At 42.0% G+C, this 27,528-nt stretch overlaps 1 protein-coding gene across 4 annotated transcripts; it reads right to left on the bottom strand.

Annotated features, from left to right (window-relative positions):
• Positions 1-29: 29 nt before the first annotated feature.
• Positions 30-25,795, bottom strand: PDSS1 (decaprenyl diphosphate synthase subunit 1). 4 transcript variants are annotated; one of them, XM_034060043.1, is made up of 11 exons: positions 25,657-25,795; positions 23,917-23,981; positions 22,907-23,030; positions 22,515-22,645; positions 12,297-12,438; positions 11,424-11,535; positions 11,226-11,335; positions 4,932-5,012; positions 4,669-4,782; positions 1,224-1,304; positions 30-478 (listed from the first exon to the last, which is right to left on the bottom strand). In XM_034060043.1, the coding sequence occupies exons 1-11, from the start codon at positions 25,786-25,788 to the stop codon at positions 338-340; spliced, it is 1,233 nt and encodes a 410-aa protein (XP_033915934.1). In that variant the 5' UTR covers positions 25,789-25,795; the 3' UTR covers positions 30-337. The 4 variants fall into 4 exon arrangements, with proteins under 4 accessions (XP_033915934.1, XP_030908285.1, XP_030908287.1 ...); XM_031052425.2 differs by lacking the exon at positions 25,657-25,795 and adding an exon at positions 25,054-25,071; XM_034060044.1 differs by having other exon boundaries at positions 335-989.
• Between the last annotated feature and the right edge of the window lie 1,733 nt (positions 25,796-27,528).

Consider the following 27,528-nt stretch of genomic DNA (forward strand, 5'->3'; position numbering starts at 1 on the left):
TCAACAAGTGAAATCTGGAACAACTTCAGTTCTCATACACTGATACATATTTATTCTTATTGTGGCCTTTGTGCATCAACATGTAAACATCTTCCCCGCTCCCCCCAGTGAATAGCCCCCACTAAAACAATTGTACAGCACAGTCTGACTTGCTCTGAACTGTGGCTTCCCACAATAAAACACTAAACTTTTTTTTCTTTTTAAAAAAACAGAACTTCCAAAAAAAAAGTTTTTAAAAAAATAATTTTTGGTAGCATGTGTTGGAAGCAAATAACTTTAGAAGTCAATTTAGGCACAGTCTGGTAAATAGCTGCCAGAATGAGTGGAAGGAGTTCTCTCACTTGTCTCTTGTGAGCACCATTTCTGTCAGTTGGATGAGGGCTTCTCTTTCAGGGGATGGTCGTAGCTTACTGATCTCTCGTGTAGCTTCATGGCAGTAGCGCTGGGCGAGGTAGGTTGTTTGCTGCACACCATCACTCTTATGTGGGAAGACAGGTAAAGGTAATGGGTAATTGATTATCCTCCCTCCTGCCTCCTCCAGTTACGAGAAGTTTTACAGTCACTCTGTACCCTGAACACTTAGTTATATTCTGAAGGGTAAAGGAAGAGGATTCTGTGTTCATTGAATCCTTCATCTCTTCTCCAAAGTGTCAAAATACTAAAACTTACCCATGCTAAACTTGAGTATACTTACAAAACAACACTGGTATTAATAACATACTATTCAGTAGGATTAAGAACTAATAGTTTAACCTCTCCTCCCTGTCCTAAATAGAGATTTAAAAAAAAAGCTTTCCTGAAAAAATATATTTATTTTGCACATTCAGTCTGTGTAGACCAGAGCAAATTTAAACTGATACGAAGTGTGTACTGCAGTTCCAAGACTGGTATTACATGCCGCTTACACCAGTTGTTGGATACAGCTACTCTTCAGCTGAAGGAACTGAGCTCATGCATGACCTTTTAACTTTTATTGTGTGGATTTCATGCTATTGGAGGGAAGAAAAGAAAAAAAAAAAGCTCTTCAGTACCTAGCATTTCTGCTAAAGCATCCACCACCACCAGTAAGACAGTTGAGCACTAACTCGGTACTGTACACAGCATGCTACTTAACATGGATTTGAAAATGCAGCCCTGCTGTTTTGCTTCAGAGGCAATGAATTTCAGACTGACTTCAGCAGGGACAGCACTTCAGGAATGAGATATCTGGTTATCAGGCCTACCTGCAACACATACTTCCGAGCACGTTCAACATCTCCTGGCTTACTGAATCTTCTCATTATCATAGCATTCATTTCTGGAAACTAAGCACACAGGAAAGAGGTTTGTAGTGATTATGAATTTATTGCTCCCAGCTATGCCAAGGTCAAAAAGTAACCAAAGTAGAGAACTCCTCCTCTGCCACTGATGTTACTACAGATATAGCTATAGGTGGATACCTGTGATCTGCACAGGCCTGTAGTGCAGTAAAGCCCAAGCATTTAAAACTTAAACTGTCTGGCTCTGGCTGCAGCCAGCTGGTAGGGAAAGTTGAAACCTGCCCTTTCATCATGCTGAGCAGATAATCCAGTGGTACTCCTAGGTATGTAATCTGTTCAGGTATTCTTATCTCACAAATAATGTGACACATCAGAGAAGCACCACTTCCCCCACACATACCACAGCAAACCCAGGAGGTTTGTTACAGCTGGATTGTGCAGTTCAACCTGTAAAACCCTTCATGATACCGTCAACTGTTACTTCCATTTATGCTTTCCATTTGTCTGGTATTTCGTAGACACAGGAAAAGCTCAGGAAAGATTTTTGTAAGGGAAGAATGACAACTATAATGGATGTTAATTTCAATCACATAGAATTTGCATTTAGTACTGCACACTCAATTCCCTACAAATCAAGGTACCTAAAATCAGTTGTCTAAGAAAGTCACTGCATGTCTTTCCTAAACATGCAGACAGCTTCAGGCAGTCCAGAAATAGCAAAGCCTGGTGCTTAACAAACTAAGGCCACAACTTAAGACAGCTACACTGCAGAAGACTTTAAAAGAAAGGTGTCCGTTGATCCTGTGTGAAAGGGTCATTATAGTCAAAGGTTATTTTGTTGCCATACACTTGTAAACAGTAATCTGTTTTCCTTGCACACCTTTGGGCCTGAAACTGTAGATCTCCAAATGTGTTAGGAACCAAAGATGTTGTGACATTTCCCTGTTATTCACAGGTAGGCTTCTTGGGAGATGCATTTAGAAGTCTGTTGGTGACTCATACTTGGCTTTCTCTAGATCCTAGCTTTCTTCCCATGTAATGACAATTTAATTGCAATATTCATATAATCTATTTTCATATTATTCATATTTACAATCATATAGAATGCATATACATTTACTTTTTATATTTAAACACTAAAGGATATAAAAATCCTCAAACTTGTAATGTAAAGCTATTCTTAGCAGTTCTGCAGATTTGACAACCCCTCATTCTTCAGCTATACTAGCTTAAGAGTGGCTTTAGATTTAGCATATACTAGTGTATTTCCTTACAAAAATAAATATTTGGGTGTTTTGGATTTTTTTTTACTGAGTGAACTAACTTAAAATACTGAATAAACAGGTCTCACATCAAGAGAAACATTTTTTATATAAAGCCTCCTTAAGATTCTAACACACAAAGATGTGGTTCAGAGAGAGAGGACAAGAAGATAAAGCGGCTGTCACAGAAGATCCAGAGCACATTAAGAACTAAAGTATGTTTGTCAAGAAGATGATGTGAGGATTACCAGATATATTCAAGGTATGCAGGATAGCAGTAATATTAGTTTCAACAGAAAAGACAGCCTGTATTTACCAATTACAATCTGGACTATCTTCAAGGCTCAGGAGGTTTTACTCTCAGCTACAAAGAGACGAAGCATCTTTTAGCAGCAGCACAAAGTGTCTGGTGAAGCTCTAATTTTTTTTAGCACTTATACTTGGTTTATGTATTACTTAAGCCTATAGTGCTGTTCTTCCACTTGCTTGAAAACAGCAGGACATTTTCAGCAAAGCAACCTTCTGGTCAATACAGAAAACTTCGCAAGATGGTCAAGTTATCTTTCAATGCAAAAATGGACACTTTGCATCTAGCAAAGATATACATGAGGAAAAGCATTTACAACTGACCTACAAAGAACAAGAATTTGCAATAGATATGACAGGTTTTCTTGTATTTCCATATTATGAATTCATTTATCTCATAAAGCTAATTAAATGATAGGTGGACCTGAAAGTTGGAGACAGCCAACCCAAACAAATGAATAAAAGAATAGTTTTAATTAAAAAAAAAGTAATATTCAATACCCACAAGACAATCAGTGTCGCCCACTCTCTGCCAAAATCAAGAGTATGTGCAAATGTCCTTGTTTCTCTCTAAAGCAGCTTTAACACACAAACCATGTGACAATTACATTCTCTTTCTGTACACGAGTCTCTCACTGTTCTTCAGAGAACTCCCCAGTTGCTGATGAATAACAAGATCCTGCTGCTTATCAACAAGTTCTGAAATAATGACTCAAGAACAGGTCTGTGAATCCCCAGGGGAGTCTGAGGGGAAGGAACTGAGAACATGGAGGAGATTGGTCTCAGCATGCACTTGCCTGCTTTCCTGTCTTTCTCCGAGCTACCTATCCTTGTAAATGCCCAAAGGCTGAGGAAACACACATATACACGTTCCATCTCCTCCTACCCCGGGCTCTTTAAGAGGAGAAGTTATGAAGTTGGGTTTTTTTTTGTTTAATCATTTAAAACTTTTCCCATGTCAAGCTCTGAGCAATTCCAATGCAAGATCACAGACTAGAGAGCTCTGCTGGAACTATGTGTGCCAGTTTTTGTAGTGTGCTGTGAAGCTGGATAGGAAAGATTGGTTTAAGTCCCAAATCTTCTTCCCTCAGGTGAATCAAGAAGCTTGAACAAGGTGCATTAAACCAGTTTCTTCCCCTTATGGGTTAGCACCAATTTTAATGTTTCTTTGGTGCTGCTGGAACTTCTGTTTTCCTTCTACTCTGCCAAGTCATTTTTAAGCCACTAAAAATCTTGACCAATTTTAAGCTTATTCTATTTACAATACTCTTTTTTCTCTCATCCAAACTAGCATTACAATTTCAGAAGGGAAAGCTCCCTATGTTTGTAACTGCACAGGACTAGAGGACAAAGAAATGAAGAGTTCAAATCTAATAGATAGAGGTGCCCACCTAAGAGGTAGGCAGAGATTTAAGTTCTTGGCCCCAGGATGAATACAAAACCCATAATTTGGCAAAAAGCCTACACATATAGTCAAGTCTGGGGAGAACAAGATGTCTCAGGGATGATCATAAGGAAGAAGCTACCTAGGAATAACCTGAAGAAAACATGCAAAAACTCTCTGAATCCCTGGCCCTCTGCAAAGGTTAAGCACTTGAACTGGGGCAGCATATACATACGTATACATACAAGGGCCTCATGGTGAGCGCATGTGTATAGGAAGGTGTTTCTCAGTCTGAAAGCACATGTGTGTGCACACTGAATCCAGCTTGACCCTTAACACCCAGGACGTGCTCATCACTTACACTGTAGACTTGATGTGTTCAGGCTGGACCTCTGTATGTGCTGTGAAGAGCAGTGTACACTTTCTGTTTCGGGAATAGAGTCTCCTGTTGACTTACCTGTCGACAAGCAAACAGGACAGGGCCTGTGGCTAATCCAAGCTTGAGATCTGCTGCTGCTGGTTTCCCCAGATGGTCAGCACATGATGTAAAATCCAGCACATCATCTATTAGCTGGAAACAGATAAAGGTACAGATTATTTACAAATTGCAAATGAGACCTAAATACAGAAGATGTATAGAAATGATTAAGAGAGTCCACTTTTGATATCTAAGGCAGTTTGGAAAAGTTTAGATTCCCTTTAGTTCAACAAAGGCACTACCTGAAAAGCTATGCCAACATTTTTCCCATACTGGTATGCAATCTCATGAACTTTGGGATCAGGGCAGCCTAGAATTGAAACCTGAAAAGAAAAAGAAAACCCCGAGTAAATAGAAAGCTTTAGTTAGTATCCACTTTTAAGTCTCTCACCATAGAAGCAGCATAGCAAGCACAGACAGCAGGGATATGGGAAAGGGAAATAAAGCTGACTCAGTAGCACATTCCTGCTTATCTCTGCTCATGGATACACACAAATAGCCAAGGTTATTAGAAAACAAGGCTGAACAGCAGTGCAGTATTAAAAATATATTCTTCTGGAAAGAGATTAGCTTTATTAAATATTTATCAGACTTAGGAGTTATAATGCAAGGATGAAAAGAAAAGAAATGTGGATGCACTGCAGATGCAGGCTAGTACTCATACACAGTCCAGTGGCAGGGGAATGAAATTTATTACATGTATAACACAGACACGGGATAATTGGAGGTCAGACAACAGATAAGTGGACATTACATGCCTCATAAAGATCCACGACACTGGCTGCACTGCACCCAGTACAGGAGGGACAATTGTGATAAGACCAATTTTAAGGGTGATATTAATGAAAACTGAATTGCTCAGGAAGATGAGCTGATCAGCTTGCAGACAAAGGTATCAAGGGACAGTTAGTGGCAAAGACAAGACAGTGACTGAAGAAAGGACACCAAGCTAGGCAGAAGCACCACTGAGATAAGTAAAATACTGTAATGGAGTATAGATAATCAACTGTTGAGAGACAGAAGTTTTGCTGCATAAACCACACTAAGCTAAAATATAAGACACAAACTAAGATTTGAGAATTAATATCTTGCCTCAAAGTAAGGGCACTTATGCTTCTGCATTTATGTATCTATTATACACTTTGCAAAATGAGGTTGGTTATATTTAAATACTCAGATTTATTTCAGCCTTCAGTAAAGCCATTATGAACAGGGGGCAAAAATCCATTCTGGTTTAATGCAGACATTCCAAAACTGCTGTGACTAAGGGAAGCAGTGAAGATACATTCTACTTAATGTAAGACTAAAATACATGCTAGGAAAGCCACACAACATTAAAATATGTGCGTGTATATAAAATTTCCTCTTTAAGACTATGTAAGGTATGATCAGTAAAAACCACAAACAATCCCATAGCAAAAGTGAGTCTAGCTGTAGCTTTGAAGATGAACATGAAGATGGAAATAAGAAACAACATTGTATTGTAATAAATGTGATGCAACTTGCACAAGATTAGGGACTATTTCATGCATCAGTACATTTTGTAATTCAGCATCAGAACAATTCCCAGTAATAATATGCATCCATGGATAACAGTTAAAACCCAGAGGAATCTGGAGGCCTGAGGCATTAACAGCATCTCACATTTCCCAATTTTATTTAAAAGAGGAGGACAGTACAGCAGGAAATAAATGTTACTGATGTCTAATCATGCAAAATCCTGACAGCTACTAAAACAGAGTGAACTGTAAATATGAGATATTTGGATAGATGCTGCTAGGGACTAGCAAACTAGAACATTTTGCCCTTTTCATATTCCTTTTGATGCCTGCCTCTTACATAGCAGTATTTGCCACAAAGAGCTAATATCTACTGCTGTACCATGCCTAGCAAACTTTTGGTTGCTTCTGTAATACAGATTAGTAAGTCTCAGCAAGGTAGAGGGACTCCATCTACCCTGTTCAGTGAAATCCTTACCTACCACCACATTTCATGTAAAGAACTAGAATACAGAATTCAGTGACAAAATCCTGGCTGACAGCAAAGGGTTAGAGCAGGGACAAGTTGGTAGATAAGGAAGTGCTATGTAAAGAGAAGAGCTTTCTCATTTCATCTGAAAGGCAGAGCTATTCCTGTAGGTACACAGTTTTCTGGGGATGCAGACATTACCTATATAAGGAACTGCATTTATACAATTGAAGAAACAGAAGTGTGAGTTACAGAATTCATCACTGCAAAATGTATTCTTGCACCTCTACAAGAGAAGACCTTCATAGTTCCTACTGAGGTTACAGACATTTCTGAAGACAAAAACAGGACACTGATATGCCTGTCACAGCCTAAGTGAGCAATGACCATGACCACATCATAAACCTGGAACATGACTGGGTCTTTTCTACCAGGGAGTTCCTTCAGGCGCCCATTTCTCAAATAGCTCTTGTGGATTATTGCCCCCATCCGGACGCTCACTAGGATGCAGGCAAGCAGCTTTGGCCCAGTCAGACTGACACTGAGGAAGTTTAACTGAAGCCATATTGGGATAATAGCATACATCAGGATAACAATATTAATCTAATGATATATGTTTAAACAATAAAGCTCACACTCTGAAAACATCCTATAGCTCCCCTGATATGACTAGTTGATTGTAGATTTAATCTTATAAGAATTCAGGCTTGTCCTCTACTAAATCATGCTGAAAAATCCTTCCTAATACCAAGCAGAGCAAGTTCTTCAGAGAGGTTCCTTGAATCCAGCAATACAGCAAGTCAATCTGCTTGACGTTATTTCAAACACACTTTTTAAAATAGAAAAAAAATTGTTTCTATTATTTTATATTCCATGAGAGACTATAAACCAATCCTGCCTCTTTACTGAATTTCACATCCATAAAATATTCTGTCATCAGCTCTGGGTAGCTAGACCCTGCTCTGTTAGTTATGATGTGAGGCTATGGCAGCTGGAATTTAAGGCACTTGCACATCTATACCAGTGCTCTGTAGCTCAGAGAGGAAAACGTGCTGGGCAGGGAGGGGATATGATTGTATAAACAGTACTGCAGTTGTTTGCTTTCACATTTAGATCAGGTTGCTCAGGGCTGTGCTCAGTTGAGTTCTGAGCATCTCCAAGGATGAAGATCCCACATCCTGTCTGGGCAACATGTTTTAGAGCTTTGACCAACTTCATGGAGAAATGTTTCCTAATAGCTAATTGAGCTGAATTTTTCCATGGTGCAACTTGTCCTTTCACAGTGCATATCTCCATCGTCTCTATGGCCTTCTGTTACACAGCTGGAAACAGCAAGAGGACTCCCCTCAGCCTTCTCTACTTCAGACTAAAACCAGCTCTTGACATATCATTTGCTCCAGCCCCCAACCATCATGATGGCCCTTCAGAAAACTCACTCCCATCATGATGGCCCTTCAGAAAACTCACTCCACAAGCTGAATGTCTTGTATGAGGGAGCCCAACCTTGAGGTCTCGTGAGCTGAACGGAGGCAGTCACTTCCCCCGATGTTCTGGCTATGTCGGTAGCAATGCAGCCCAGTATGTGCTTACCCTTCACTGCTGCAGGGCACAGCGCTCACTTTTCCTCCAGGCTCTTCAAATCCTTTCTGGTAACTACTCTTGGAAAGGGGGTTATGAAGGCCTACCTGGTAGAGGATGGTATTTACCCAGCAGAAGCCTACACAAAGAGCAGACAACTATCTTGTCCTGAGCTTGCTTTTTCATACATTTGACCTTTTCGCACAGAATATTTTAACATGTTAACCCAAGTACGTGATTATGAAGAATTGTACTTCTACAGGGATGAAGATTATCTGCCTCAGTATCTGTGATATATTTATGCTGATCTTTTTCAAAGCAAATATTAGGAAGAAATACCCCCAAAGGAGTTACTGGCTGACCATACTTGATGCTATTGATACTATCACCCTACATATGTCATTGAACTATACTGTAGTCTTCATTACTAGCTGGGCTGAGGGGATCAGTTTGGCTGGTGGGGGTCAGAGGTCTTATTGTCCTAGACACCAGTTCCACACCCTGGTAGGTTTTTCTGCTGGAGCCCTGTACATACACCAAACTAGAAACTAGTTAAAGCAGAGGCTCACATGTTGAACCAGAGCTGCAGTAAGCTCTTCATCCCTAAGGCAGACCTACCATACACAGCCTTGCCTTACATGAGAGGCTGCATGCTTTCTCCTAATAAAGAAACCAAGAATCTCTAGTGCAACTTCACACTTATCTCAAAACAAGCATGATTTAATCCCTCTTCTGAAAGCATGCTATGCAAAATATAAACAGCTTTATGAGGGTTAGGAATTCATATTACAGCCGGATAAAAGAAGACAGAACGAACCTGCTCAGCTTATTTTGCCATCTCCAGCCTGCCTGATGACTAATAGAAATTCCACTTCAGCTTTATTGTTTCTGAATTCTTGAACCAAAGTCACCTCTCATATTTCTCTGAAAAATGCCTTTCAGTAACTAAGGCTTCAGTGATCCTTTGGGCCATCTGCCACCATTTCCTTTTGCAAAGTATTACTTTGACTGCAACTTTGGTAACATTCCCCCATGCAGAACTATTGTAAAAATAAACTGGAGACTGGAATGGCTCCAACATCTTCAATAGTCTGTTCTGTCCATAAAGAAAACATTTTGCTAATTTAAAGGGCTTTTGATTTAAATGCAGTAATGCTTTGGAGATGCAAAAGGTATCTAATGCAGTAACTAGAACCGTGTTTTTAGACTATTACCTTGTTTAGACATTGTTCCAGGAATACTCTACTCTTCCAGCTCTAAGGCATGACACTGTAGAGTTCTAAATGCCACCTGAGCTTGTTTGACATCTTTCCAGTTAATACTTCTATCTTATTTGTGCACAGAAACAAATCATTGTTTTTTTTCCTACCATTAACAGGAACTGAACTGCTTCTAATGACACACTTGCCTGGTTGTAACTGATGTTCTGAAAACCAGTCTCTCCTTAGCTTTGTCCCCAAGAACAAGATGTGAATATTCTTGATTCCCCAAGTGAGCTTCCTTTTCAGTCTAGAGCTGATAATCCTGTGCATTATTTTTGCTACAGAAAACAACTCCTTTCTGATTCCATCCTTTTCCTTAGTAGCCAAAACCATCAAAGCAAACAAACAACAAAAGAAAAACACTTCCCACCTTAAATCCCCTTTTCACCACTATCAACAGACTTCTCCTAATCCATGCAGAAAGAAACTGAGAGGGAAAAGTCAATGCTACTGTGTCCAGTAAGCATGGCCATAAAGATGAGACCTCTCTCTTATTTTTCATATATCACAGATTTGACTACATGTAAGATTCCAGCAATTCAGCAATGGAATGGCTCAGAACAACCACTAGAAAAAAAGCTGCCAAACACCCCCTTCACCAGCATCACAGACACAATCTGGAGGGAAGTGCTTAAATCTTTAACTCTTTCAAGTTATGAAAAAGGAAAAAATTCAAACCAGTGCATTTGTAAGAAGAATCCACCCAGTGGGAAGGTGATTTCTTCTTCTACCCATGAGGGTGCTTTTAGGAAGACTGTCAAAACGGATATAAAAACTTGTATATTTTCACTGGGCTAACAGAATAATGTGATGCTCCTTACTAATCAAATTGCCCACTTTTATAAATGAAGATTTGCGAAGGGTCAGGTTGCCATTAATATGAGCAATCCAGAAGGCTTTTTTTTTCCTCCAAGTTGATATTTTCCCTCCCCACAAACTCTGTCTCTCATCCTATACAAACCTTTTGACTTCAGCAGTTTTCAACACCCATCTATTGCACAAATGTACCAGATCTCTGAATAAAGGAGAATGACTAACAGCAGCACAGATTGTCAGTCTAATTCTCTTAGAACTGCCTCTTGCTATAGCATACATCAGCTATACTGCCTTTAACTAAAACAGTAACTTAAAAATTGTAATTCTTTTGGGGTGAGATTATTGCCATCCTGAATCAAATCTTTTTGTAATCAAATAACAGAACTGAGTGACAGACAGGGTTGGATATAGTAACTGGTAAGTAAATGCCCCAGACAAATCAAGAAGTACCTGCTTCTGTTCTTTTACAATATAGTGTATAGACAATCAGTTATTTCCTCACACTGTTATTTAAAATTCCAGTCAGCACTAAGGAGGGGGACCATATGTAAAAGACAACTTAAAATTAAATTATAGGCGCAAGAATTATCAACTGATATTAAAACCACTCTCAAATTTGCGGAACTGCACAAATTAAAGGCTGCCACTGTGAACCTTATTTTGATTCAAGTGAGGATAATGATTAATCTGTGTATCAATATAAAACATAAAAGAAAAAGTAAAAACCAATACTGAAGGCTACAAAGCTGAACTGTGATAAAATGCACAATCCCAATCACATTCACATTCTGGCACAATACCACTTAAAGGGTTTGCTTTGGAAGGTCTCCAGAGAAAACAGCAGTAACTAGGAGTCTAGCTGTGAATCTTACAGTACGATATGTTAACTTTAGAAGAGACAGACGTACATACTGCTTTACAACTGTTTGCTATGAGACTTGCAGTCTTCTTAAAAGTCTTCTCGAGGTAGTGAGCAAATCTCTCATTCTCATTTTCCTTGGAACCCAACTGGAGGAATTCACCTAAAAGGTTGCACAGATGGGAGTGTTTATTTGAGGGTTTACTGCTTAGCCAAGCAAATCTGAAGGTAAGAACAGAAAAAGACCTTACCACGCACCAGATCTTCAATCACCTGAGTTAGAACAGAGATGATAGTGGTATTTCCAATTCGTGCTAAAGCTACGGAAGCAGCTGAGAGGATGAAGTCACCAGCTAGAACAGCCTAAGAATAAAAAAATAATTGATCTTTCAAGTCTTTTCCTGTGTTAGTACAGATGATACAATTCCCTTTATTTGGCGGGTTTACTCAAATCACATCATTTTCCTACATAAAGCACATCTATCTCAATTTAAGAGGGAAAACAGAAGATAATCAAGTACTAAAATTTGAACCGTTTTTGAATTTCTATCTTCCAGTGCTGGTTGTATTTTCTATATAAGTACTGTCCTCCCTATATGCAATACCTGAACTGCCTGTGAAGGTTTTTTGAACATTACTTCTCTATTTGACCACCCTGTAATGCCGTGTTAGCTCTGAATTGCCCTGGTAAATTCCGATGTGTCAGCACTGTACTTCTTTCCTTGCATTTCTGATTAAAACCTTTCCTCTATGAAGAAACACCTCTCTCAAGAGTCAAAATATCTTTCATGCTGAGAACCTCTTTGCATTCACTACTGAATCAGAGTAACATATAGTGTTCTGGATGATGTACAAGTTCAAAGTATTCCAACAGCACTGGAGAAAATGGCATAAGGAATATAAAATCAGTAAGAATCACACTACAGTCAGACATTATATCTAATGTTTCCTACAGTTCAAAAAATGAACACACATTTTTCTTACCCACAATCTGTGCACACCTCCTCATACTTTCCCTGGCACATCCCAAGACTGTGCCTAGGGATAGTAATGTGACAAAACCCCCAGGTACTTGTGCTCTGCTGAAACTCAAAGGCAAATCTTGCACATAATAGCAAACCCACCTTCCTCTCTCCCCAGATTTGATTGACTGTCATTTTTCCTCTGCGAGAATTTGCATCATCAATAACATCATCATGAACTAGGCTAGCTGTGTGGATCATCTCAGCAATTATGGCCACAGAGCGCTGGCTTGCTTGCACCTCCCTGAAAGAAAAGCCCAAGAACTGTCAAATAATTAAATCAGTTTTGTGTGCTGCAATACATTAAAAGAAACCTCTGTGAAAACCAAACAAAAAAAAGTTTCCCTGAAAGCAGCTGTTGCAGCTTTTCCATGGTCTGAACCCCATCTTTCAAACCTGGAATTAGGAAGACAAAAGAAAGTTAGATCATGTTAGTACAGTAAGTGCAATGGGATGTTTCCATCCTTATTAGGCCTGTTTCTGCCTTGCTGCATTAGCAGTACTGCAAAACTCCCAAGTTATTAACTCTAATCTCTCTAAATCCAGATTGCAATAAATAGCAGAGTATCAAGGATGCTTGGCTCCAAGCAGATGTAAATCTGGAACACAGCAGAGAAAAAAATGCCAGGTAGCTTTGTAGATGAGCTTAAACTTTTCCTTTGCTCAGTATTGCTCTACCTGCAAGATGCAGCACCACAAACTCTCCAAAGCTGGCTAACTCTACTGACCTGCAAGCTGCAAAGATCAGCAGGCAGAGAAACCTGTATTCTACATCTGAAAGCCATAGCTCATGGATCTCATCCTTTAAGTTATTTGATTACGTTAAGACCTCAGAAATTCTTCAACAGCCTGAGGAATTAACTGGAATTATACTGCAATCACTTTAGGACTGTAAATACTAACTACCTAACACTTACTGAAATTCAGCCTTTGGGAAGATCTAACACTGATGATTCAACTCTCAGTAGTTCACACCTACTTTAATTTTTAAACTAGATGAAAAGAAGAAAGTGGAAGAACAGGGAAGCAATTATCTAGGGAACAAGGTTGGCAAAATGTACAGAAAAGAGGCAACTTAGCTCACACAAAAGACCGACCTGAGGGCAGCTACCACTGCCCTGTTCTTGTATGTATGTTTTTTTCTACCTGTTTTCATCATGGGTTGTATGCAGGATCCCAGAAATGGCTATCCCAGTCAGCTTGTTGTAAGAAGCCACATGGACAATACGAACATCAAAAACAAGAAAGCAATGAAAGAAAGAAAAAACCAAACCTAAAAAAAATAGCAAAAAAAAAACCCCAAAAAAACAAAACCAAAAAACCCCACAACCAAAAACACAACCAGAAACAAAACCAAAAAGCAAAACAAAAACTCAGGAAATGAAAAATATTACTTCAGGTACATAGAATTATAGAATAGTTAGGGTTGCAAATGACCTAAGTCATCTAAGTTCCAACCCCCCTGCAAGGGCAGAGACACCTCACACTAAACCATATCACCCAAGGCTTCATCCAACCTGGCCTTGAACACCGCCAGGGATGGAGCATTCACAACTTCCTTGGACAATCCATTCCAGTACCTCACCACCCTCACAGTAAAGAACTTCCTCCTTATATCCAGTCTAAACTTCCCCTCTTTAAGTTTTAATCCGTTACCCCTTGTTCTGTCACTACAGTCCCTAGTGAAGAGTCCCTCCCCAGCATCCCTATAGCCCCCTTCAGATACTGGAAGGCTGCTATGAGGTCTCCACGCAGCCTTCTCTTCTCCAGGCTGAACAGCCCCAACTTTCTCAGCCTGTCTTCATATGGGAGGTGCTCCAGTCCCCTGATCATCCTCGTGGCCTTCCCCTGGACTTGTTCCAACAGTTCCATGTCCTTTTTATGTTGAGGACACCAGAACTGCACACAATACTCCAAGTGAGGTCTCACAAGAGCAGAGCAGAAGGGCAGGATCACCTCCTTTGACCTGCTGGTCACGCTCCTTTTGATGCAGCCCAGGATACGGTTGGCTTTCTGGGCTGTGAGCGCACACTGCAGCCGACTCATTTTCTCATCAACCAACACCCCCAAGTCCTTCTCCACAGGGCTGCTCTGAATCTCTTCTCTGCCCAACCTGTAGCTGTGCCTGGGATTGCTCCAACTCAGGTGTAGGACCCTGCACTTGGCATGGTTAAACTTCATGAGGTTGGCATCAGCCCACCTCACAAGTGAGTCAAGGTCCCTCTGGATGGCATTCCTTCCCTCCAGCTTATCAACAGAACCACACAGCTTGGTGTCATCGGCAAACTTGCTGAGGGCGCACTCAATTCCATTGTCCATGTCAGCAACAAAGATATTAAACAAGACTGGTCCCAACACTGATCCCTGAGGGACACCACTCGTTGCTGGTCTCCAGCTGGACATTGAGCCATTGACCACAACTCTCTGTGTGCAGCCATCCAGCCTGTTCTTGCATTGCCTATGCCTACTGAATTCTAGTGATTAATCACAAAATGAAAGAACATCTTGCAGTCTGCTGACATAACACTGTGTTCTGACATCCACCTCTGCACAGAACTCTGCACTGCTGTTAGTGCGAGTTCTACACCCTGAATAATAGCAGGATGTGTGGCTCAGGCTGTGAAAATGTAGCTTTTTACACAACAGAAAATAAGAGCTGGAAACCTTCACAGCTGTTTGAAGGTAAGTTTCACTGTGGACTAGTAATTTAGTCAAATGCTAGCTCAGTGTAAGTAGTTTTCCAAAATAAACTATCGTTATTAAGTAGGAGAACTTACCTTCAAACAACTGTAAAGGTCCCCAGGTTCTTTCATGCACTGATCTCCTTTTGGGGACTCCCTTTTCATTAATTATATCAGCAGACTGGACTTCCTGCTGGGAAGTAGCAGCAAAGGCAAAACTCACTGACACACCGAAATCTTTCAGTAGTATGAAGACAGCACAAGAACAGACATTTCAAAAGCACGTTTTGAAAAGTTCTGCATTATAGTGCATTTCATCTCTGACAATGACTAAAAATGGCATAGGAATGTTCATGGTGCATGTTTCTGGTTCCCAAAATGTTGTATCAAACGTGATAATTTAACCTGAAGAGGGCTTTTTTTAACTACTATTTCTGCAAGGTCTCAAGCAAGGTTCTTCCCATTGCGGGCAAAAAAAAATCTGCAATAGTTTCCTACAAATATCTTGTGAGAGTAATTGTGAATCAGAGCATGCCTATTTTAGGGAAGACATGCAAGAAACAGGATCCTTCTCATTCCCAGCATCGCCTGCAAAACAAAAGCAAAAAGTAGCAGTAACTCAACTCAATAGATAATTGAGTCCCCACAAGTCCAGTAAGTGGAAAGATGCCATTTTTAGGTCATTCCCAAAGTAAAGGCACCCCCAGATGATATATATTTACACAAAATTTTTATACAACTTTGAGCTTATCTTTTTACACAACTTTGAGCTTATCTTTTTACACATGCATTATGTTAATTTTGACATACTTGATCATTTTCTATACGTCAGTAGGACCCCCTGCTTGATTCTGTGATAAGCTTTTATAGAGCTACAGTACCCTGAGGTCTTTTCCACTACAGAACTTGTGTCACGGACATTGAACAAGACCAAAACTTCTCTTATTAGACTGGAAAGAACACCCAAACAATTACACCTCTACCTCCAAATATGCCTCTTCCAATTAAAGATATAAAAATACAAATAAGGGGTGAGAGGTGACCAGGACAGACTCAAGCCAACACAGAACAGTACTTACATTTTGCAACACAGATTTGCAATGTGCTTGCCAGTAAGCAACTATTGCCAGTTTAAAGACAGGAAACACACAAAAGAACTTGCAAAATTGCTGTGTTATAACCACACTCCCAAAGTACGCTGTTTGAGAAACACAGTCTGTGACATGGAATAACACTGCAAACTAAGGGAAGCACAGAGAATGGATGTGTTAACAGGGGAGCAAATTACAGACCAGATGGAAAACCAGTACACAGTACAGGTATCTAACAACCATGGTTTAGAGGAGTGAAAGAAAAGAGGATGAAGGTTGTTGGCAGGTCATCATACCTTTAGAAAATATTTTTTTATTGAATTTAGCCGGGTGAATATATTGAAGTATTTCTCACACTATTCTGATGGATTTATTTCCCTTTCTACCTCTAAATCATTTGTGCTATTTTCTCTATTGAGATGTCTCTGTACTTTGGCCTTCTCTTACTTGCTCATATCTCATTTTGGTTGCCAAAATAGAAATAAAGCCTCCTGTTTTTTTTTCCCCCTATCACTTTTTTTGGATACTTTACAGTTTTCAGTAACTGCTTTGAATCAAGTCCATAAGTTTGTATAACATACCAAAAACAGATTAATCTCAAGCCTCTATTACCACTTTGGCTTTCTGTATCACTTACTACTTAAGTGGTTTACAAGCAATTACAGACTTAAGTCTGCCAGAGTCACTTGAAAGGAGTGACTTCCTATCCAAATTTACAGAGAGAAATGGCGCATCAGAGAGGATCAGATCCTGACCCACAGCATGCTGAACACCCACCTCCATGACCTGCAGAGAGGAGGCTGCTCTGCTGGTAATCTGACCTTGTAGCTAAGTTAGTGAGGCTTGTACAGCTGGAAAGCAAAGAGGCAGAGGAGCCTGCAGAAGTACATGGAGCAGGGGAGGGAGTGTAGTGTAAGTAGGTAGCATGTGGTTTATCCTCATTACAGCTGGGAACAGGCTCTGCAGTGCAAACACGTGGCTGTTGTACAAACGCTGGACAATATTAAACTGCTGGACACAAGGGGAGATGAGGGGTGGCCATGAGGGGTGAAGGGCAGTTGTGAGGGAGATCACGACGGGAAAGGGATGGCAGCCATGAAGGAAGATTGTGCAGGGAGATGAGGGATTGCCATGAGGGTTAAAAGGCCACTGTGAGGGGAGATCATGAGGGGAGAGGAAGGGAAGCCATGAGGGGAGACCGCGAGGGAGAGAAGGGGTGGCCATAAGGTAAGATCATGAGGGAGAGAAGGGGTAGCCCATGAGGGGAGATCATGGAGAGAAATTAGGGGCAGTCATGAGGGGAGATAGTGAGGGATGGCCATGAGGTGCGAGGGGCCATTGTGAGGGGAGAGGAAGGGCAGCCATGAAGGAAGATCATGAGAGGAGAGGAAGGGTTGCCATGAGGGGTGAAGCGCAGCCATGAGGGGAGATTTTGAGGGGAGAGGAAGGTGGCCACGAGGGGGGATCATGAAGGGAGAGGTGGGGGCAGCCATGGTGGGTGAAGGGCAGTTGTGAGGGGACATTGTGAGTGGAAAGGAGGAGAGGCCATGAGGGGAGACTGTGAGGGGAGAGGAGGAGCAGCCATGAGGGGAGATCATGAAGAGAGAGGAGGGGCGGCCATGAGGGGAAACAGTGAGGGGAGTTGAGGAAGGGCCATGAGGGTTGAAGGGCTGTTGTGAAGGGAGATAGTGAAGGGAGAGGAAGGCAGCCATGAGGGAAAATAATGAGGGGAGAGGTGGGATGGCCATGAGGAGAGATCATGATGGGAGAGCAAAGGCAGACATGGGATGTGTGGTGTGGCCATGAGGGGTGAATGGCATTCGTGAGGGGAGATCATGAGGGAAGATCATGAGGGGAGAATAGGGGCAGGTGTAGGGGTGGCCATGGTGGGGTGTAGGGGTGGCAGCTATACAGTGTGGGCCACTATGGGGGACAGATGAGGGATGGCTATGAGTGGAGATTATTAGGGGCAGCCGTAAGGGGAAATCAGCTTGCCCTTAGTGCCATGGTTTAGTGGTGGGCTTGGCAGCCTGGGGTAAGGGTTGGATGTGGTGATCTTGCAGGTCTTCTCCAACCTGGCTGATTCTATGATTCTGTTTGGAAACACCTCTGGAGAATACACACTGAACAGAAACACTAGGTCCAGTCAGGCTAAGTGATAATGCTATGAAATTCTGCACATACGTCTGTGAAGAAATGCCAGAGCATGTGTGAAACTGAGGGTTTGCATGACCTCAGCTTAGACTCCTGTCGTGGTTTAAACTAAGTCCACACACAGCTCGTTCACTCCCCCCCTTGCTCCCCCAACTCCCGGAGAGTTAGGAAGGAGAATCCAAAGAATGTAGCCCCCACGGGTTGAGATAAGAACAGTTTAATAACTAAGGCATAACACAAATCACTATTGCTACTACTACTACAAATAATAATGATAAAGCCAATAACAAGTGAAGAGAGTACAACACCTCACCAGCCACCGACCCATAACTCACCCCACCCTGCCCGACCGAGCAGTGACCGATACCTCCTCCATCCCCCCAGAGCTCCAGCCCTTCCAGGTCTCTCCCGGTTACATCCTGGGTATGACGTGCTACGGTATGGAATACGTCTTTGGCTAGCCTGGGTCAAGTGTCCTGCCTCTCCTTCCTCCCAGCTTCCCCTCCTCCCCTGCCGAGCATGAGCTCAGAAAAGGCCCTGGACAAACCAAACATTTGAGCAGTAACTCAAAACATACTTGCTATCAGCAAACGTTCTCAGCCCGAAAGTCAAAACACAGCACTGCACCAGCTACCAAGAAGGAGAAAAATGACTGCTACTGCTCAAACCAGGACAACTCCTTACAACAATTCTCACTCTTGCACAAAGCTAAGTTGCCATCATTAAGCCAAAAGCCATTGCTCAAGGTGCTCAAGTACTCAGGGTTAGACTTGTGACACTTGGATCTCCAATGGAAAAAAGCCCAAAACATACCAGCACAGAAAAACTGGAATGCTTCAGACACTTCTTCTGACAACAGTTCATATTCTTTATACAACTGTCACTCTCCTTACTATAACTACAATAAAATGAACTCACTCAATATAGAGACAGTTAACATGCTGAGGGCATTCTAAGTACCTACCCTTCCTCATATCTTACCACAAACCACCTAACTTAAGCAGAGCTACCTGGGTGTTCCCCTCTATTCACTTGAGGGGTCTCAGCTGTTCTGGTGCGGCTCTGTGAAGACAAGAGAGGTCTCTGTGGACTGGCACATAAGATCAAGACCTATAACCTTACAAAGTTGTTTTCTGTTTTTTTGAACAGCCAAATAAGGAAAAGTATTACCTTTTCTGCTACTACCACACAAGAGGAAAAGGGGGAAAAAAAACCCATCCAAAAAATAACAAATGAAAGAACAGACAAAGGTATGCTGGGTTCAGCAAGTTATATGACAGTTGAGAATGGCAGCAAGATGAAGCAGAAACTCAACATCGGTAACACAAACCCCAGAGGCAGAATGAAAAAAAACACTAGGGATGAACAACACAGGATATTGTCTCACCCCACAAGTCTAGAGATGCTGTGACCAGCATGTTTGATTATATGTGTGGGAAAAAAAAACTTCAACAAAGAAAAACAAGTTCAGGAGAAGAATCAATATTAACTGAGGAAAACAACAACAAAATGTTTGAAGAGAAATGACAAGTTGAAAGAGAAAAAACATATTGGAAAAAAAAATTGTTGTGAGAAGCAGAACAGAAAGCAAGCTGGGTTTTCTTTTACTCTCAGGTCTACAGCAGAGTAACAAATACGCAGTGTTACCTTCCCTATATATACTATATTCCTCACAAACAGTAAAAAGCTGGAAGAACAACTTGTCACCTGAAAGCAATACTGCTTTAAGGAACAACAATAATGAAACCAGTATCAGTGTGATCTGGAAGTATATGCAAATACAAAGCAGATGTAAAAGACTGCATCAAGAAGCTTAAACACAAAAAGTGGTGTGAGGCAAAGCAGAGGAAGATATATACCCTGGGATATCATTCTTTTCCTTTGCTAAAACTTTTCTGTTCTCCCTACTCTGAATTTCATTCTAAAAATTAGACGACAGATAGTGACTCTATCTGTCCTTTTACAAGGAATATTCAGATTAATGAGGAGGCTTTTAAACATTAGACATAGTTTGGAGGTGCTGACAAAAACTCAACACATGTACAAAAGCTGCCAAATTACACGGGCACCTATAAATCAGAGTGCTTATGCTGAGGGTCAGCTACTGAGAAGCAAACACTTCCCTCAGGCATGTGTGGCACTTGAAGTCTGAGATGACACTTTCTCACTGGCATAGGGCAGGTCTCAAAACTCACCCTCATGGTTTCAAGACAGCATAAAGCATGGACAAGAATATGTCCATGGCCATATACATACGTCATAAGACAGCAAATACGCTTTGAGCATATAAATGCAAAAGCTACTACTTGTCTTTGCTTTGTTGCTCACCTCCTACACTGTAGGATATTAACTTCAGCCTTCTCAGTACTGCATGTACACTACACAATTTTGTTCATATGTTTCTCAAGCTACATACTACAATGAGATAAAACTATTTTTCCTCTTACTCTAGAAGGATGCTCAAAAAACTCATTGCCCCAGTTGTTGTCTTCATTATCTTTGCAGCCCTTCTCTGAAGCTAGCTGGACTTACTTATTTTGAATAGAAGGATCAGACATGTTGATGATTTCACAAAGTGTTATATACAAGAGTATCAGCACACTGGTAATTGATCTGAATATATTATGGTTGATGCAAGCCAGGATTACTTTTAAGGTTTTTCATAGACAAGGCGGCTAGAAATCATACGGGGGTTACATGTAAGGGGATACTCATGAGCCTCCCATCTCAAGCAGAAATTTCTGTTTAATTGTGGTGCCTTTCAATACACCATGGGTGGCCAGTCATCAAGAATGACTGTCATTCCTGATTGTCATTCTGAATCATTTTGTCATCAAGAAGTGCCATCATCACTCTCCTGCTTTTCATGTCAAGATCACTCATGAAAGTATTAAGTCAATCAGTGCTGTGACAAAGGACATCCTCGATGAGTTTCACAATTGATATTGTTCCTTTTGCTACCTCTAAGACAATGACAATGAGCAGTGCTGAGTGGAGAACAGAATCAGGCTGGCATGAAGCTCATTAATCCTAGACAACATTCCCCTAGAACAAGAGGAACTGGCACACACAGGTCAGGACACTGCCAACTAGGTTTTGCTTTCTCCTTCAAAATGATATTCACACAGGAAGGGGGTATTACGGGAGAGGTGCCATATCAAACAGCAAAATGTATGCTATGCTGAGGTAGAAAGCAAGTCTAACAAGGCATTAACCTACTGCTAAGATAAAAATCATGTGAGAGCTGAGAGAAATCCCTTAAGACTGATAAATTGGTCTGGAAACACTTGTGGCAAGGGACCAAAGATTTTATATTTGAAATGTCATATGAAGGAAGACTGGAAACATAGCTGGAAGGCAGAGAACACTCAGCCCATCTTTACTCAAAATGAGAAATAACAACTGATAGGAACGTGTGGAGAACCATTTGCAGTCAAGCAGAGGTGGTGGAGAGTACAGAGCAAGCATGATGTTCTGCTCAGTTAAAACTACTTTCAAAAACCAAGTAACTTCAAAAATGTGAGGATTACTCCAGCTCTAAGCTTAGAATCTTACACTGAAGTGTAGAACCTTGCTCCTAGGGTTCGGGGGCAGGGAAATCTGACCGTTTTGAATGTCTCACAGTTTTATAATTATACCACGTGCTTAATGGCTTTCCTGCATAGTAACAAAAAAAAAAAAGCTATGTATGTATCTTCTTGCAGCAAAGTTCTCACCTGTGACAAGAGTTTAATAGCTACAGGACTGGTTACAAATGAAAAATACTTCTAATTAAGCTAATATATTTTCAAGGAGTAATAAAGGATTTAATCAAGCATCAATGTAAGAAGCTAAAATTGATTAAAAGCCTTACAAATATCAGACTTCTGGATTATTTATCCATCACCCATTACATGTACAGTATAGTCCACAATTTTACACATGGAAATATGTAATAAACTCAGTAGTTCCTTTTGCACTGCTAATTACAAAAATACAGTTTCACAATGGAACTTGATCTCAGGTTTTCCTGAGGAGCTCTTTATTTTCAAAAAGCTACTAGGCAGATATTTTTGGAACACAAGAATGATAAATTTCAAGTACAGTATTTGGAATGAGGTTTAAACTTGGGGGAATGAAGGACAGCAGATTTAGACTAGATATTAGGAAAAGAAATATTCACTAAGAGAGTAGTGAGACACTGGCACAGGCTGCCCAGAGAAGCTGTGGATGCCCCCACCCCTGGCAGTGTTCAAGGTCAGGTTGGATGAGACTTTGAGCAACCTGGTCTACTGGAAGGTGTTCCCACCTGTAGCAGGGAGTTGGAACTAGATGCTCTTTAAGGGCCCTTCCAACCAAAACCATTCTATGATTCTATGAATAGATGTCCATATATCTAAAAGTGACTGACTCACCTGGAATTATTATGGTGAATGTTGCAAGCCCTTGCCATTAGCACCACAATCATTGGTCGAAAGGCCTTTCCTTTCCCATCAAAGTAATAATCACACATTTCCTTAAATTCTGCAGCAGATACAAGTAATTCCTATGGAAAGGAAATTAATATATCAGCATAGAAGTCACAAAGCCAATCTGTTTAGTGCAAGAAACAGTATGCATGTATAAGGTTATTGCCTGTATTGTATTATGGCTCTGTAAGGTATGTAGAAATGCTCCCTTTTCTTCAGTTTAAGTTTCAGACAGCTGTTCATAAGAATATTCTTACAATAACTATACTCCAAAGCAATGGTTGCTATTAAAATCAGAATCATCACAGCATCCCAGAATAGTCACCAAAATCCCTTACCTTCTTAATATCTTCATAGAGATTCTTCAAGTCTTTTCTACCAAGTTGAAAAGGGTCTTGGTATTTTTCATTACTAACTGTTTTACTGCAGCTGCACCAGTGGGAGGTACTTGTATGATGAAACCTGGCAACAGTGTTTTTCAAGAGAGTAATGATGTTAAAAGCAAACTTTCCCCAATCCCCCAAACAGAAACATTTCAAAGCATCCCCTCCTGTTCCTCTGCCCTTGCGCAAAATTTAACCAAATGGCTAAAACATAAGCAGAAGGCATCAAAACACTTTTGACAGCCACCTAATAAAGTGCAAGGATGGCACAGCTACATACCGATGACCGCAGACTTTGAGGAGCTGGTAAAGTGCAGCATTTGGCAAACAATACCCCCCCCTCCCACTTTTAACACACTACACAAGTCTCCTGAGATACATAAAACTACATTGCACTCAATGTATTTTTGAATACACTACTGATAGCACGGCTTATGTTTGGAAATGAAGCCTTCACTTTGCAGTAGCACAATTATCCTGTTTCTTCCCATTCTCATATAATTCTGGAAAAAGCATTCCTGACACGGATTTGAACATTTTTCTTTGCACACCGAGCTACATTATAAGTTAAATCTATACTTCCAGGTAGCATGATGATACTATAAAAGTTCATCAGTAAAGGGTGAAAGCCCCACTGGGATGCATTAAGATGCATTAGGCTTAGGCCTGATTTTTTTTTCTCTGTAATGCTCCCTGGAGTTTAAATTTATGTCTCTTATTATGTTTCCTTTTTCAGAGTGAGCCATATGGGTTTTCTTGGGGCACTCTGCTCTACCCATTGCTCTCCTGCATGAAGGGCTTAGATTCACACTCAGGACCATAGGAACAGTCTGTACAGAATTATCCAGTATGTACTAGAACAAAAAACTTTCTTTTCAGAGTTTACAGTTCACAGGTGTAACTATTCAGTTCACACAATAACTGTCTCTTTCCCCATTATACAACTACACGAATCTTCAACTTACCGCCAAAATATATTACATATTTTTGGAAATGACAACGTTGAATTTCTTTGGGTAAAGTGACAAATCTGCACAAAGAAAAATCAGGGTTAAATTAACTGTCAGAAAACGGTTACAAAAAATAAGTGTCTGTTCATCAACATTGCTCAGGTTCTCCATTTTAACTGCCCAGCAGGCAATGGAGTCTCATAACCTCCTTCCATATCATGAGACGTAACTGCCAGTATGCATGTTAGCTTCTGACTTGAACTGACTCTTTCACTCAGAAGAGTTGGACTTTCTCCACTCACAAGACCAACCTAGAAGACATTATCAGTTAACTTTCCAGAACTGCTCTAATCTAACCTTGCTTTTGCACTCATGGAAGGTGTGATTTCCAAACTTCCTGTCCTTCAGATAAATCTGGATTGCACCAGTCAAGGAACAGAGAAAAGGACAAAAGCTGTTTCTCTAAACTACTAAACTAACAGAAGAAGAACATGTACTTATTTTCCCCTGAAGTAATTTTAATTCAGCTTGCTTCTTAGGATAACTTACACCTGCACATCTTCTCTGCTACCATGTCAAGAACCTAACAACCTCTCCCTGCAGTGCCCAGGAGCCTGGGGAAAGGCAAAGTCCCAAGATCAGATTCCAGCAGAGATAGGCTAAGAAGGGAAAGGCAGCTTTTGCTTCATTCCCAGCAGTGCTGCCAGGAAGTATCCAGCCCTGCCTTGGAGTATACACTGACTCAGGGGCCCACCCATGTGGACCCAGCCCAATATCATTGCAATCCACACACTTCACCAAACTTCCTCTTCAAAAACCTGTGCAGAAATGCGCAGGGAGACCTAGACCTGGAAAAGGATTCCCTCAATTTATTCTTCATAGCTCAGTCTCTCCTTGTATATGGCCCAAAGCCACTCCCTCCTTGCACATAGCAAGAGACAAAAAGCACACCACACTCACTCCAGGCCACCCTTCCATCCAAATTGTGTACAGGGTAAAAAAAAAAAGCCATACAAGGAGACAAGGAAAGGAGAGGAAGAGGAAGGAGAGGTACTGCAACTTATCATAGGATTGCAGCTCCCCACTGTCCAATTCTAATGCCCAGGATCTATTGCCAAGACCCTCATAAGCTCGCCCTCTCACCCCTCTCACCATTTTCTGCTGTTAAAAGAACAGGTGATCTCTTCCTGTTCCATCTTCTGTGAGGGTACAGGCTCTCTCCTTTACACTGCTGCTTAATGACATGGGACTGGGTCGTGCACAGCTCTAGACACACCACAGCCAGAACACATTACTGCAGGTCAGAACAGTAGCCTGGCGTTGTGAAGGAGGTGTGAACAAACGCAGTAAGAGAACTGCCTCCCCATTACAACTCATCAAATTAACTTATGCACTAACACACTGAAAACCTCTCATTAAGGAGAACCATCTTCTCTGCTTCCACTTAGAGAGAGCTCCAAGAGGTTGCTCCCCACAACAGCAACCAATCGTGCCCTGAAAACCCTCAAGCCAGTACTTAACCTTGCACCGAACGCGCTCCTACCCCCAGCGAGGCCCCCGGGCCGAGCTGTGCACCGCCTGCCCGCTCACCGACGGCCCTCGATCACGGGAACCGCCTCCGGGCCTTTGCGCTCTCCGGGCGGGAGGGACGACGTAGGCTGTGACTGCCCGACCCCACCGCCCGCCCAGCTCCCCCCGCCGCTGCCCCATTCATTCCCGGTGACCTCCAGGCGCCCGCCGCCGCGCAGCACTCACCGCCGCGCTGGGGGTCGGCGGCAGCAGCGGGGTGCGGGCCCCGGGCCCCGGCGGGCGGAGGCGCGGCAGGGAGCCGAGCGGCTGCTCCCAGCGGGAACCGGGGCCGCACCGCCACCACCAGCGCAAGGCCATGGTGTCCCCCAGCCCCGCCGCGCCGGCACCGCCTTCCGGCACCGCCGCGACCCGGACGCGGAAGCCAGGCGTCACTACCACCCTCTGGCACGGGTGCTGGGAGGACATCCGAGCGGGCGGGGAGTACCCCTTCACCTCGCCCTTCCTTACCTCCCTTCCTGCCGCTCCCTCGGGAAGCCGAACGTGGCTCAGGGCCGGGAGGGAGAACTGCACCACTTGGCAGGGCTCGGTCTCCACTCCCGGCTGGGACAGGACGGGACAGGGCTTGGGCCGCACTTCAGGGGGAATCCAGCTCTCCCAGCCCTAGCCTCAACCCAGCCAGAGCGGGAATGGCCGCTCTGTCCTTTCCGCTCGGAGGAGGCACCAGCCTCTTCTGACGTCTCTGTGAAGAGATCAGAGAGGAGGATTTGTCTCGAGGGCAAGGAGGCTTCGAGCCGGTTTCTTAGTGAATTGGTGAAGGCGAGGTCTGGGGGACATGTAGTGGCACCCCTAGTTGGCCGCTGGAGCTGTGAGCCTGGCGCCGCTGTGCACCTCCGAGGGCTCTGCCAGGCCCCTCTAGGCCTGAACGAGACCCGGCCGCAGAACTCTGCACATCTTCCTTCTCCAAGAGCACCCTGCTCCGCCCCGGGCTTTTTCTTTCGCACAGTCTGTTCTGCACTGCTGCTGTTCAGTGGATTGTAGCAGCTACTAAAGCAACAGCGAGTTAGATATTATGAAGAAATAATTACTGTGAGAGTGATTACACGCTGGAAAGTGTTGCCCATACAAGTTGTGGATTACCCATCCCTGGCAGCGTTCAAGGTCAGATTGGACAGGGCTTTGAGCAGCCTGGTCTGGTGGAAGGTATCCTTGGCCATGGCTGGGGTTTGGAACTAGGTGTTTAAGGTCCCTTCCAACCCAAACCATTCTGTGATTCTAAGTGAAAACCTCATATACACAAATACTGCACTTAAAACTAGATTGGCCATAAGGAGTTCTGTTTTTCCTTATTAGCAATTTAGTAATTTAGCAAATAGTAATGGATAGACATACAAGCCCTAATTATGTGTTAATGCAAAATTGGCAGCCTGACACCTGATTGGAAGAGCATAAGCAGTATAGCTTGCAGGCATACGGAATTGATCATGATAAGAAAAATCATTTATGTGATAACATTGAAAAAATAATTTTTGCATGTGATGCAATTGCTTCCAAGCATTAAGTGATATGTTTTGTGGCAGCTGGGTGTAACAGGGTTTGTCATTAGAGGTATTGAGAAACATGGTTAACAGCAGCTCTCCAGAGGTGCTAACTAAGGTACAGTTTTCATCAAACAGTGGCTCTGGGGTACTGGCATTTTATAATTAACATGGAATCATAAGATTGTTGCAAGCAAAAATCTATAAAGATGTTAAAACACACAGTATTAGTCCAGGGTTTGAAAACAGTATTTGTCCTCTGTTACCATGGATCACGGCATGGAGCAGGTGTGAAGGAAGAATGAAGCATATTTTTTCAGTATATATGTTGTACTACAGCAAGAATTTCATCTTCTGCTTCTTCCATTCGCTGTTTAGATTACTCAGAGAAGATTTCAAGCTGGTTTCTTAGGTTACTTGGTTTGGTGATAGTCGCTGCACTTGGACAGTATATACCATGGTTACTGGTGCACAATGACTTAATCTGTGGGGTTAGCTGAACTTCTCTGTCTCATATAAATATCTTTTAGGGTGGCACATAACTGAGTGCAATATAAAACTG

Source organism: Melopsittacus undulatus, chromosome 1 (genome assembly GCF_012275295.1).
Source record: "Melopsittacus undulatus isolate bMelUnd1 chromosome 1, bMelUnd1.mat.Z, whole genome shotgun sequence".
Lineage (NCBI taxonomy): Eukaryota > Metazoa > Chordata > Aves > Psittaciformes > Psittaculidae > Melopsittacus > Melopsittacus undulatus.

Coding starts and splice junctions, on each gene's coding strand:
- PDSS1 (XM_034060043.1), bottom strand. CDS start 25,788: ATGGCCTTGCGCTGGTGGTGGCGGTGCGGCCCCGGTTCCCGCTGGGAG. Junction 5,013..11,225: donor TAGCAAACAGTTGTAAAGCA/GTATGTACGTCT, acceptor TTTTCTTTTCAG/GTTTCAATTCTAGGCTGCCC. Junction 1,305..4,668: donor TCCTGTTTGCTTGTCGACAG/GTAAGTCAACAG, acceptor CTGTGTGCTTAG/TTTCCAGAAATGAATGCTAT.